The sequence below is a fragment of the Emydura macquarii genome, unplaced genomic scaffold, assembly GCF_026122565.2.
Source record: "Emydura macquarii macquarii isolate MOO-44397 ecotype Brisbane River unplaced genomic scaffold, CSIRO-AGI_Emac_v2 contig_1790, whole genome shotgun sequence".
Classification (NCBI taxonomy): Eukaryota; Metazoa; Chordata; order Testudines; family Chelidae; genus Emydura; species Emydura macquarii.
The window spans coordinates 5,506,524-5,518,716 of record NW_027131927.1 but is presented as its reverse complement, the minus strand read 5'-3'; the positions used below and the strand labels follow the sequence as shown (position 1 = coordinate 5,518,716).

General features: G+C 48.2%; 1 protein-coding gene across 2 annotated transcripts; it reads left to right on the top strand.

Annotated features, from left to right (window-relative positions):
- The first annotated feature begins 457 nt into the window (after nt 1-457).
- On the top strand, nt 458-9,946 carry POLR2I (RNA polymerase II subunit I). Of its 2 annotated transcripts, none has more exons than XM_067557320.1 (6): nt 458-613; nt 1,821-1,875; nt 3,500-3,573; nt 5,652-5,726; nt 7,785-7,836; nt 9,728-9,946. In XM_067557320.1, exons 1-6 carry the CDS (start codon nt 555-557, stop codon nt 9,788-9,790), a joined length of 378 nt encoding a protein of 125 aa, XP_067413421.1. In that variant the 5' UTR covers nt 458-554; the 3' UTR covers nt 9,791-9,946. The 2 variants fall into 2 exon arrangements, with proteins under 2 accessions (XP_067413421.1, XP_067413422.1); XM_067557321.1 differs by lacking the exon at nt 458-613 and adding an exon at nt 1,418-1,436.
- The last annotated feature ends 2,247 nt before the right edge of the window (nt 9,947-12,193 follow it).

Here is a 12,193-nt window from a genome sequence, read left to right as displayed (position 1 = left end):
CCCCGGGAACAGCGAGAGGGGCAGGCAGCCAATCAGAGGGCTCAGATGTGCTACAGGCCGATGGCTCCAGCCCCAAATCTTACCACTGTGGGCAACACGTGGCACTGCTGATGTCACAACGTAGGCCGGTATCGCATCACCAAGTGATGACATCACACCGCGGCGGCACTGGGTCACTGAGCGATGACATCGGGGTGGTGTCTCATTCTGCCGCCACGCGGTGACATCATAACATGGACGTCCTTTGCATCATCACCTGGGCGATGACATCACAAGACAGTCTGACCGGCCGATGACATCACTACCTGGCACGGACATGGCGCCATATTGCTGGGGGCGGGTCATACCTTCCCATCCCCTCCGCCCAGCAAGTGCACGTTGAGGCGGCCCAGGGCCGGGCTCACGCCGCCACCGCCTTCCGGCCGCTCTTGTCCCTGCTCGCGGCCCGTAGCAAAGCGGCTGAGCTGCGCCTGCGCAAACGCGGCCGGGCTCAGCCGGAGGGATTCTGCGCCTGCGCATTCGCAGCGCGGCCAGTGGGCCCGGTTCTGGTTGCTATGGAGCCGGACGGGACGTACGAGCCGGGCTTCGTGGGGATCCGCTTCTGCCAGGAGTGGTGAGTGCGGGGGGGCGGGGCCAGTTCTCCCGGGGCCCCGCCCCAGGACTTCCCCGCCGCCCCCCCCAGTCTCCCCTCCTCGTGACCCCCGCCCCCTCCCAGTATCCCTGGGGCCCCTCCAGACTCCCCAGACCCCTCCCCCGAGTCTCCCCCTCCCTTGGGTCCCGCGCCCCCAAACCCCCTCCGGGGTCCCCCGTCAGGATCCCCAGATCTCCCGCCCCCCGCCCTTCCCTCAGACTCCCCGGGGCCCCGCCCCGCCCCGCCCCCCAACGTTGCCCTCGGGATTCCCCCGGCTCTTGCGCCTGTTCGCCCTCACACACCCCCCGGCCCCTGCCTCTTGGGTTCCCCTCGGTCCTGCCCCCGAGTCCTGATTCTCCCTCCCCCCCCCCAGGCTTGCTCCAGACACGCCGCTGGCTCCCTTCCAGCCTCTCTGCTTCCCCCCTTCGTGCCCTTTGGGTCCCCCTTGGCCGGTGGGTCCTGCCCCTCCCCAGGGCACTGCCCCCATGAGCTGCCCTCCAGGTTCCCCACCCCTCTTGGGTCTCCATCCCCTCCAGACCCCTGCCCACCCTCAGTCCCCATCCCACCTGCTGGGTCCCGGGCCCCCCTTCTTCTGATCTGCTGGGTCCTCACCCCTCCCCCCATGAGAGGGGGGAAGCTCAGCGGCCTGGGCGAGGGGTCTGTGATAGTGACCAGGTTCAGTACCTGGATCTGTAGCACTTAGGGCTTGGTTTCTTGAGCTGTTGAGAAGCTGAAGGAGGCTTTTTGCCCTGTGAGCGGCCAGGCATGTGGCTAGGAACAAGAGACCCTACAATAACACGAAGGGGTATGTAGCCTGGTGCCCTGATACTGCAAGAGATCCTACAATAACATGCTGATTGTGTGCAGTCTGGCACCCTGATCTTGTGAGAGACCCTACAATAACACTAGTGTGTGCAGTTCAGCACCCTGAGTTAATGCAAAATTCTACAATAACAAACCTGTGTGCATGCAGCCTGGTGACAGAATCTACAGAAACAAGCCAGTGAGCACTGTCCTAGAATCCACAAGTGACCCTACAGTAACAAACCCCTACTGTAGCTGCAGTAAAGATGGGGAGGGAATTCTTGCCTCCAAGGAATTAATATCAAAAGCTAGGGAAGTGTGTCACCTTCACACTGACATGTACAGGGACCTCACTCCTCACTGCTCTCCTTTGTGTCTGTAATAGCAACAACATGCTGTACCCCAAAGAAGACAAGGAGAACAGAATCCTGCTTTATGCGGTGAGTTTAAAATGGCCGAAGCCAAATTCAGACTGCTCTGAGTTCATTGAATGTAACAGAGTTGACTAGTTTCAGACTGACTCAGCTGTTAGCCACCCCTCCCTTACAGTAAACTGAGGCAAGGGCTTATCTTGGCTTGTCATAGCTACCCCAGGGGAAGAAACTGCTTTCGAAGATCCCAGTGTTTAACCTCAAATGCACCTCATGAGGCTGCTTTATGCAATAGCCTGTTGAGGATTTTGTAGTCAGCTGAAGCTTGCAATAGGAATGAATGCTTTTCCTTTCGTTGTCAGGCTGACGTTGTACCCCACACTCCCCTTCCATACTGAGCCCACCATCCCAGTTCTGCACTGATCCTCAAAAGTATTGCAGCTCCTAACTCCCATTGATTAGGTGCCTAAATACCTTTGAGAACTGAACTGTAAGTGACTTATGACATTGACTTTCAGTAGGACTTGTGCTCCTAAATCACTTAAGCTCTTTTGAGATACCTTCTGTGCCGCAGGTGGTGTTCCTTGTACTTGACATTCACTTTGCACTGATTTTGATAAGGATTAATTGGGGCTGATTAAACGACTAGTCACTGCTGTGTGTTAGGAAGTGGTATGTATTTGGAGAGATGTTTCCTCTGATTCTTACTGGCTTTTCCTCTTCATTTTACTTCCCCTTCCCACAACCCCTTTTTCCTTCTGGCTATGGAGGGCTGAAGGTAATTTCCTCCTCTGATATGGGTATCCAGATTCCACAATGATGGGCATGTTAGAAATAGCAAGATAGGTGGTGACCCTCATGCCGTCAACAGTGAGTCACTAGGTTGAGAAGTTGTGCTCTTTCTTCTTCAGTCCCAGCTTCTGTCTGTGCAGAAATAAGGAGTCAAGTTCTGATACTCCCTTCTCCACCTCCATGCGCTACACCTCTATGCTCCCTGTTTTGCTGCAGTTTCAGGGTTATATTTAAAGTGGAGGTTTAACTAGAGATTTCCTGCTAGGAAAAGCAGTGAGACATAAAGACACTAAAAGTATATCTTCATGGTTAACCTGGGCTTCTAGCCAGGTTTTAGTCCCATCCTTCCTATACCATCTACACAGGAAAAACCTCTGACCCAGATTTCGAAATGCATTAAGTCCGGGCTAGCTGGCATGGCTGGAGAGGGGATGTCAGAGTTGGTTCTGCTTTCAGTTGGGTTGGAATCCATCCACTTTGCAGTGAGGATGTAGTCAAAATTGCAGTCATGCTAATAGTCCTCCAGTGCCCTTCCCACAATTCTCCTGTGAAGAACACACACCTTCTCTGCAGTTGACACAATTGATTGGGAAAGAATCCTAGAACGTCTCAGCACAAAGAACCATGGGGTCTGCCCCAGACATACACAGGTGAGGGCAGAAACAGTGAGGACACAGTACCATGGGTTGCACCTGAGTTAGGCCAAGCATGGTGTTCAGATCTGGATACCAATCAGCTGGGTTATCTGTGCTGTGAAGACCAACTCCTAGATTTGTCATGTGAGGAGGTTCATCTGATTGGTTATATCAGTGAGACTGAACAGAGCTTACTAAGATAGCAATTTCTGATTGGAAATCCCAGTTCTAAGTTACATTTTATTCCTCTTGCTTTTTTTCCCAAGTGTCGAAATTGTGATTACCAACAGGAAGCCGATAACAGCTGCATCTACGTCAATAAGATCACGCATGAAGTGGAGTGAGTATGAGAAGGCTCATAACTGGTGCTGAAAAAAGCCTCTGGCAATTCTGAGCTGCTGACAATCTCCCCCACCGTCCCCAGTTACCAAATAGCTTTCTCAACAATGAACTGTTTAGCTCATTACACACACCTCTCATGGAGAGTGTGTGGTGTAGTGGTCAGAGGTGAGGGTTGTAGTAGTAGTAACGGGGGCTAGTAGGCCTATCTCAGTTGTAAGCATAACTGTGGGAGAGTGAATACGTGTTTATAAAATGTTATAATAATTTATAACATGTTAATGAAAAAAGATGTAAAAAGAAAATGGACTAAATTAGTTTAAATGCCTTATTAATACAGTATAAGAATTGGGTAAAGATCAAGCCTGGTAAACAAAAGAAGCATGGGACCGAAAATTAGTGGACTAAAATTGATGTAGGGTTGGGTGTCAGAAATCCTCAGCTTTAGTCAGACCAAAGCTTTGGGAGTGAGTGTGGTCTAGTTGTTAGAAACGGGCCTGGGAGCCAGGACTCCTGGGTTCTATTCGTGGTTCTGAGTGTGAGTGTGGTCTAGTGGTTAGAGCAGAAGAAGGTGTGTCAGGACTCCTGGTTTCTGTCTCTAGCTCTGCGACGCTGGGTGATGTTGGGTGAGTTGCTTCACCTCTTTATGCCTTGTTTTCTCCCCCTGTTAAATGGGGCAACACCATCGATCTGAGGTTTCATCGTGAAGCACTTGGAGACCCTGAGTGGAAGACCCAGAGCAGGGCACCATATTATTTATCATGATTTTAAGGGTCGGTTCAGAAAACAGCTCCAGGACTGATTCGAAGGGTGGAAAACCTGCCTTCTAGGGAGAGACTCAAGAAGCTAGATCTAGCTTGTCCAAGAGAAGGTTAAGAGGGGGTTTGGTCATGTTCTGAGAGTCCCCACGTGGGGAAGAGATTTCTGATACAGACGGTGTGACAAAGATGGCAATGGCCTGGACAAACCTTCTGGAATGAAGATAAACATTAGTGAATTACGTTTAATGCCTTTAGGGTCTGTTGTATTAAAAGTGCAATTGTTTTTTGTGAGACTGCATGTAACTGTGGGGACGCTAAGGTAATTCCTCCAGTTAACAGCCTTTTGAAGCCAGCCCTGGCAGTGGGGCACATGTAGTAGTTCAGCCTGGATTCTCCAGGGCCCAACAGACAAAGGATTTTGGGTTAAGTAGCCTGGTTTTAAACAGTTTTGGGGCCTTCTTTCTGCTCCATGGAGGGCCCCCATCCTTAGGGAAGGATTGGAAGGACTTGGCCTATGGAGGAGTGGATGCTGGTTCTCAGCTGAGGCTATTAGGAACTTGTGACCGCAAAAGGGACCCCTTTTGGGGGCTTTAGAGGGCCTCCCATGCCAGAACCCATGGTAGAGACGGGGAGATCTTTGGTAAGCTGATTAGCATGTGTGCAGGTTCTTTTATTGCTTTAATATGTTTTCTCTGTGGTGCTTTTACCTTAAGACTAAAACAGGCTTGCATAGGAAGTGTTGCACTGGCAACTTAAACCTGTGGCAGTGGCCCTGTTCTCAGTCTCTGAAGAAAGCAAGCAAGTCTGTGTAAGGCAGACCATCTTTGCTGGGAATAACACGGCGAAGGCAGGGAACTGTTGGGCTTGGAAATACCCCACACGGCAGGGGGAGAGATGTGGGTCTCCACTTGAGAAAGGCAATGGGTAGGGAGCTCTTGCTGGACTGTGGAGGGGGAATATAGGTGCAGTTGCTCTGAAGGGTGACAAACGGCTCTTTCATCTAGCAGAAAAAGTCATAACAGCATCCAGTGGCTGGAAGTTGCAGCTAGACAAATTCAGACTAGAAATAAGGTGCCTATTTTTAAGTGAGGATAATTAACCGTTGGAACAACTGGCCTAAGGATAGGGTGGATTTTCCATCACTTGAAGTCTTTAAGTCAGGACTGGATGTCTTACCAGTACATCTGCTATGGCTCACACAGAAAGTGTGGTCTTGACACAGGAGCTGTTGGGTGGAGTTGCATGAATGTCATGGGTTTGTCTGCCCTTCAGGCATCTCATTATTCAGAGATTCTTAATAGGTCTGTTTTCATTGCAGTGAACTGACACAAATCATTGCCGACGTTTCCCAGGATCCAACTTTGCCCCGGACAGAAGATCACCCATGTCAGAAGTGAGTGTTAACCCTTTGGAGCCTGCATACCTTTCTAGTCATTCTTTTAAGTGCTTGTATAACTTGCAATCTGGAAGTTGCTGAGGGTTATATAAATTGGTTAGCTCTGATGCGCAAGATTTCCAAGAATCTGAATCAGTGGAAGATGAACCAGAAAAGTCACTTATCTGGAAACCTCTAGCTGTGCTCCTGCCAGTTCTCACAAGCTAAGCAGGGTTTCCTGGGTGGGAGACCTCCAAGGAAAACCCTGGCTGCTGCAGGCTGTAGTGTTCAGCTCAGCAGGGAGTGCTGCCCCCTCAATGTCTGGCCATGGGGTGCTGTACATCTAGCGGTGCCATTTCTCAAATGAAATGTTAAACGGAGAGCCTGCCTACTTGTGATCATTAAAGATCCCAGGGAATTAGTATGTTGTGTGTATCTAGGCTGAATCCAAACTTGGGTAATTGCATTCTGCCTCCTTAAATTCCCCACACTGTTTTAATTGCAAGTGGGATAGTCTCAATTTCCTGGACTCACCCTCCACCCATTCTCCTCTGGGGCCTTGTTACCCAAATAACAAATATTACAGGATCTTATTAGGGGATAAGGCGACAAGCCACGTTTATTGTGAACACAGAAACTTGGTAAATAGTATTAAAGAAAAGGAAAGTATCAACACTGTAATAACATTAATAATAATGTAAACACTAGGAAAACAGTATTAACATTATATCAATACTACAATTACAGAGACACGTTTCAATTGATGCTTTCATTCACACTCACACAGACTGACAGGCATGCACAGACAGGGAGACAGACAAACATACATAGGGATCTTCCAGATGTCATAGTTACCAGCCTCTTGGTGCTCATGATAGTCACTGGCCAGGTGACTAGAGCGTGAGGATGAGGAGCAAGGTTCTGCCGATGCGCATCGGTACTCCTGGCTGATGTGATGTTGTAGACCCGAACCTCCAGCCTTCATCTTCTTGTCCCATTTTATAGGGAAAGGACCCCATGTAAGTCTATGGGTTTTGCATTGTCATGCTGCAACTGCATTCTTGGTGTGATTCTCAATCACCCACATTCTTGCAAGCCTGATCAGATTTTGTCCTTTGAAATGGGCTGGCTCCAAAGTCATCAGGGTGGGTTCCTCTTCGGCCATTTGATTATCTTTGCTTCTTTCTTCTTCCCTCAAGCGTTTTAGGTGAGGCTGGTGTTTTCTTCATGTCTGTTTCGATATCCCTTACTCAGACCAATTGTTCAATCACTCTTTTTGTCTACACCCAACTCAATTGCTCAGCCATTCACACTTCAATCACTCAGGGCCAACTCCTAGCTGAAGAACTTACATATTATTTTTTAGAGCAAACCTTATTTCATTTTTGACAGTGTCTTTCACAATTAGATAGATACATTACATTGCACAGTGTGGCTTTTGTACTTAGAATAGGATTTTTACAAATATATTGGAAGCAGGTAAAATTAACAGATAAACTGGCCAGTGGACATAGTATAGATATTTACAAACAATCTTAAAATTATACAAAGTGCAGACAGACTTGAATTAACATTTAAAAGGGCAGAACAGTAAGAGTCAGTTTGAGGTTTTAGTTTTTGGTTCAGACTGATGTGTCTTTTGGTAGGAAGGGGGGGGGGGTGTTGTGGCTCTGTTCTTACATATATTTCAAAAACAAGATTTTGGCCAACAGCCTGACCCCTCCAATTTTCCTAAGACCCCTGCCTGAGCCTGTATATCTGCACTGCAATTTGTAGCCCTGCAGGCTAAGTCCTGGAGGCTTAGTTCAGCTGACTGGGCCAGCCATGGGTCTTTTATTGCAGGGTTGACCTACCCTCAGGCTAAGTTCTTTGGGATAGGAGCTGTCTGCTACTCTGTCTGTACAGCACCTGGCACAATGGGGCCCGATCTTGTTTGAGCTTTAGGCACAACCATAATAAACACGGTTAACCATAACATCATGTGTTTAATCACAAATCTCCAAGTAAACCCTAACCCGTTCCCTGTAAGCTTACGTCCCTACTTTGATTCGATGCTGACCTCTCTGTTCTTTCCAGGTGCGGGCACAAAGAAGCAGTATTCTTCCAGTCTCACAGCGCAAGGGCTGAGGTGAGGGGATCTGCTCCTAGGTTTGGAATAATGTAGAGTCAATAGTTAGGGTCTGATTTTCATGTACCTCACTGCCTTGGGCCCCCATGGGGGGGTTTCAAAATTGTAACAGGATCCAGTGGTGGAAGGTGAAGCTATATGGACAAGCTTGGCCTGTGTCTGCCGGGACTCAGCTCCCCACCACCACCAGCCTCCGGCAACACAAGCCTCCCGTCTAGGTCTACACAGGCTCTGCTGTCTCTCTGCAGATTAACGCTAGACACTGCATCCCCCGAGTGTCCCCCTGTAGTGTCCAACCCCTGATCCAGTTGATGCTCAGAGAATTCCCAGCTCCTCATCACAGTACATCACAGCTTCTCAGTTCCACCACAGAACACCGCTCCGCTCAATCCACAGCATTTAGATTTGTTTATAGAGAAAGCAAGAATAAGTTTATTTAACAAAGAACAGCCTCACAGGATAGAAATCAGAAATACTGAAAACAAAGGGTTACATAGAAAATAAAATCATAACGCACATCCTGGAGCCTAAACTTAACTAAGATGATGTCATGTCATAAGAGCAAAAGCTCACTCAAAACCCTTCCAGCATATTGCAGCCAAGCTTGGCTGTGGTCTTCCCTTCGTGAAACAAGCATGCTTTCCTCCTCTGTGGGAAGATCCAGAGTTTGTCTGTCTATACAGTTACAGTCCAAAACTCCATTGTCCGCATTGGAAACCAGATAACCCCGTTGTGTGTGTTTTCCTGCCTAGGGTTTCCCCTGGAGACTTTGCAATCACTTGATTAGCATTTTGCTTAGACTGTACATGGGTGCCCATTGTGACCCATGCAATATTCAGTTTACATGTAGATAAACAGCTAGATAAACATCTCTTGCCTGAAAGAAACCTGTTTCTCACCTTTTCTGGTAACAAGCCCCAAGCCACAAAACTTAATTTTCAGTATAGATACACAACTCCCACAATTCAAGGAGGAGGATGATACGTTGGAGAAGGATCAGAGAAGAGCCACAGGAATGACTAAAGGATTAGAAAACCTGTTTTATAGTGATAGGCTCCGGGAACTCAATCTGTTTAGTTTAACAAAGAGAAGATTAAGGGGTGACCTGATCCCAGTCTATCAGTACCCACCTGGGAACAATATTTAATAATAATGGACTCTTCAATCTAGCAGAGAAAGGTCTAATACAGTGATACCCAGACTGAGACTCAAGAACCGCAAGTGTCTCTTTAATGTGTCTCTTTGCAGCACATGATATTAAAACACTCTGTGATTTAACTTATTAACCAATTTAAGTTATTAACCAATCAGGATTCTTTTACTATGTTATTAACCAACTGTAGTTGACATAATAATAACACTTGGTCAGTCATTTCACTGTGAGAATAAAATATATATCATATTATAGATATATAAAACAATATTTCCTCTGTCCTACTGTTTAAATCTGAATACATAGCACTGTAGTAAATGAAACAATGAATTCATACGCCTGTGGCTCTTTTGGGTAATGCTGATCACTAGTTCGGCTCCTGAACCCTGGGGGTCTGGGTATCACTGATCTAACATGAGCCAATGGCTGGAAGTTGAAGCTAGAGAAATTCAGACTGGAAATAAGGCATCAATTTAACAGAGTAATTAGTCATTGGAACAAGGGTAGTGCTGGATTCTCCATCACTGACAATGTTTAAATCAAGATGGGCTGGGTTTCTAAGACATCTGTCCTAGGAATTATTTTGGGGCAGGTCTCGGGCCTGTGCTGTAGCAGAGGTCAGACTAGATGATCATAATTGGCCCTTCTGGCCTTGGAATCGATGAATCCTTCCACCCACCACTAGTTGGCATCGAGGTCCCTGGTCACACTCATTCGTTGCTTTCTCCTGTTGCCTAGGATGCCATGAGGCTGTATTACGTGTGCACCGCACCGCACTGTGGCCATCGCTGGACCGAATAAAGGAGCAGCTGTTTGAAACGTGACATCGCCTCTGGCCTGGTTGTCAAACATTTGGGCTTTGTTCCCTTCATGGAATAGCCTCTGCTGCTGGCTCTGCCATGGGCTCATTTAGCCGCTGTACTTTTGTTAATAAAAAGGCTTTATTTTTCAAGTCAACACAGTGCGTGATTCTGTGAAACCAGGCCTGTTCTAGGTGAAGAGTGCATCTTCTCTACTGTATTAACTAAAGCAGCGGTTCTCAGACTTCACTGCACCACGGCTCCCTTCTGACAACAAAAACTACTACATGACCGTGGGCAGAGAGGGGGAGTCGGACCCAGGGGGCCAGAGCCAGACTCCCACCACGCCAGGCTGAAGCCCTTGGGTTTCAGCTTCAGCCTGGGGCAGTGGGCCCCAGCAAGTCTAACGCTGGCCTGAAGACCCCATTAAAATGGGGTCCCAACACACAGCTTGAGAGCCGCTGGACTAAAGGGATCTACCACAACCCCATTGGCAGGAGCGGTCACATTGCTCTCCCTGAGATGTTTTTCTCTACGTGATCATTAGCGCTTCTGTGGAATTAGCTGGTAAGTTTGTCCTGGCTGAATCCAAACAAGGATCATGACGTTTCAGCTCTGTCAGTTCTCCACATTTCCAGTTGCATGTGGGTATGACGCCACCCCCGCTCCACCCAGTCACCTTTGGTTCCTGTCCCCGCCAGGCACAGCCCCTGGTTGCTAGCACTGCAGGTGCTGCTCAAGGAATGCTTTCACAATGTACGGTATTGCGGGAGAACAGATCTGCCCCTTCAAGGCATCCAGCCTGGAAGTGGGATGAACCCAGCAATTAAAGAAAACCAGTTCTGCGGGTGGCCTGCTCCGGGTTTTTGTCTGAGGCATTTATTCCAACTGGTGCAAGGCACGGCTCCAACTTGGACCTGTGACCGATAGCACACGTTGGCACTAGTGCATCTCAGGGAAGAGGCGGCAGGTACAGAACACAAGACACACTGGGCACTTTGACAGTGCCCCCTCTCTTTACAAAGCTACAAACCCTCCTGTTCTCTGCCTGTGACACACACCAGCTAGGCTCCTATTAGTCTAATCCAGGTCACTGGGGTAACTGGCTGGAGTTTAAGGGCCTGTGATAGGCAGAGGTCAGCTGAGTTGATGGGGGCAGTTCCTTCTGACCTTAAATTCAAGGATAACCCTCTAAGGGCAAAACTAGAGACAGAAACTGAAGACTCGATGTTTGAACAGGGTATAAAACAATGGCACAAACTTACTGAGCATTTCCCAGCCTTACCCAGAGTATTTATTACGGGTCCAGAAATGATTAGAGATTCCACAACTGAAAAGAGAAGGCTCGGGACGATTATGGCTAAAAGGAAAGGTACGCATCCAATTGCCATTTGTGGGTATTGCCGGGGGGGTTTTAAGTCTCCCCTTTGTCTCTAATCTGGTTTCCTTCTCTAACATCACACCTGTTACACTATTGTACCCTTTGCTTGATCAATGGCTTCCCATGATGCTCAGTACAAATCAGACTTCTATTCGGACCATGCCCCTGCTTTCAGGCTGAGGGAAGGGTATGGATATAGGAGAGATACCAGTTAATTTAACATTCACTCTGGACCCCCCTTCTACACCACATCAAAGCAGTTTCCAATTCAGTATTGAGCTGGGGACCCGTAGCAGCCACCCTAAAGAAAAGAAGGTAAATGATTTACACAGTGAGGGGCAAACACTGGATGTAAGGGTACATCTGCTTGGGAGCTGAAGGTGTAAGTCCCAGCTCAGGGGACTGCTCCATCTAACACACTAAAAGTAGCAGGACAGCCACCCCAAGTGTAATCCTGGCCAAAACCCTAGGTGTACATGCAGCTGGGTACTGCATCCCACTGCCACAGCGGCAATGTTAGTTTTAGCATGGTCTAGCCCAGCTGGAAATTACACCTATCCTAACAGCCACTAGGAACAGAGTGGAAGAAAGGATCGATTAAGGGCTCGAGGCTGCTGAGTGAAAATGATATCACAGTAAAGGCAGTTAGAACAAACAAGTCATATTCTGTTACCCTGAATACTCCTCTAGGGGCTGAAAAGGTGAAGCAGCTTCTGGGATTGTTTCTAGGAATCCGTCCCCTCCAAAGATGGATGCCCCTCCCTCTGGTTAGCTGGGGAAGAGATCATTCTTTCAGCTCTTCCCTGGTGGAAGGTTTTCGTTATTGCTACCCACAGAGCTGTCTCATCAAGAGGGCATCTCATGCGTTTCAGCTACTGAGATGCCTTCCACAGCAGCAGCTGTTCATTAGGAACACTGGGAACAGCCAAACTAGAGAAGACCTGTGGCATATGGCCCACGATCCTGTCTCTGACAGCAGCAAGTACCAGACTCTTCAGCGGAAAACATAAGCACTTAGTGATA

Bases quoted from the DNA above. Each gene is read 5' to 3' on its own strand.
- POLR2I (XM_067557320.1), top strand. From the start codon at position 555: ATGGAGCCGGACGGGACGTACGAGCCGGGCTTCGTGGGGATCCGCTTC. The intron at 3,574-5,651 runs GTGAGTATGAGA...TTTTCATTGCAG, and splicing joins AAGATCACGCATGAAGTGGA to TGAACTGACACAAATCATTG. The intron at 7,837-9,727 runs GTGAGGGGATCT...CCTGTTGCCTAG, and splicing joins CTCACAGCGCAAGGGCTGAG to GATGCCATGAGGCTGTATTA.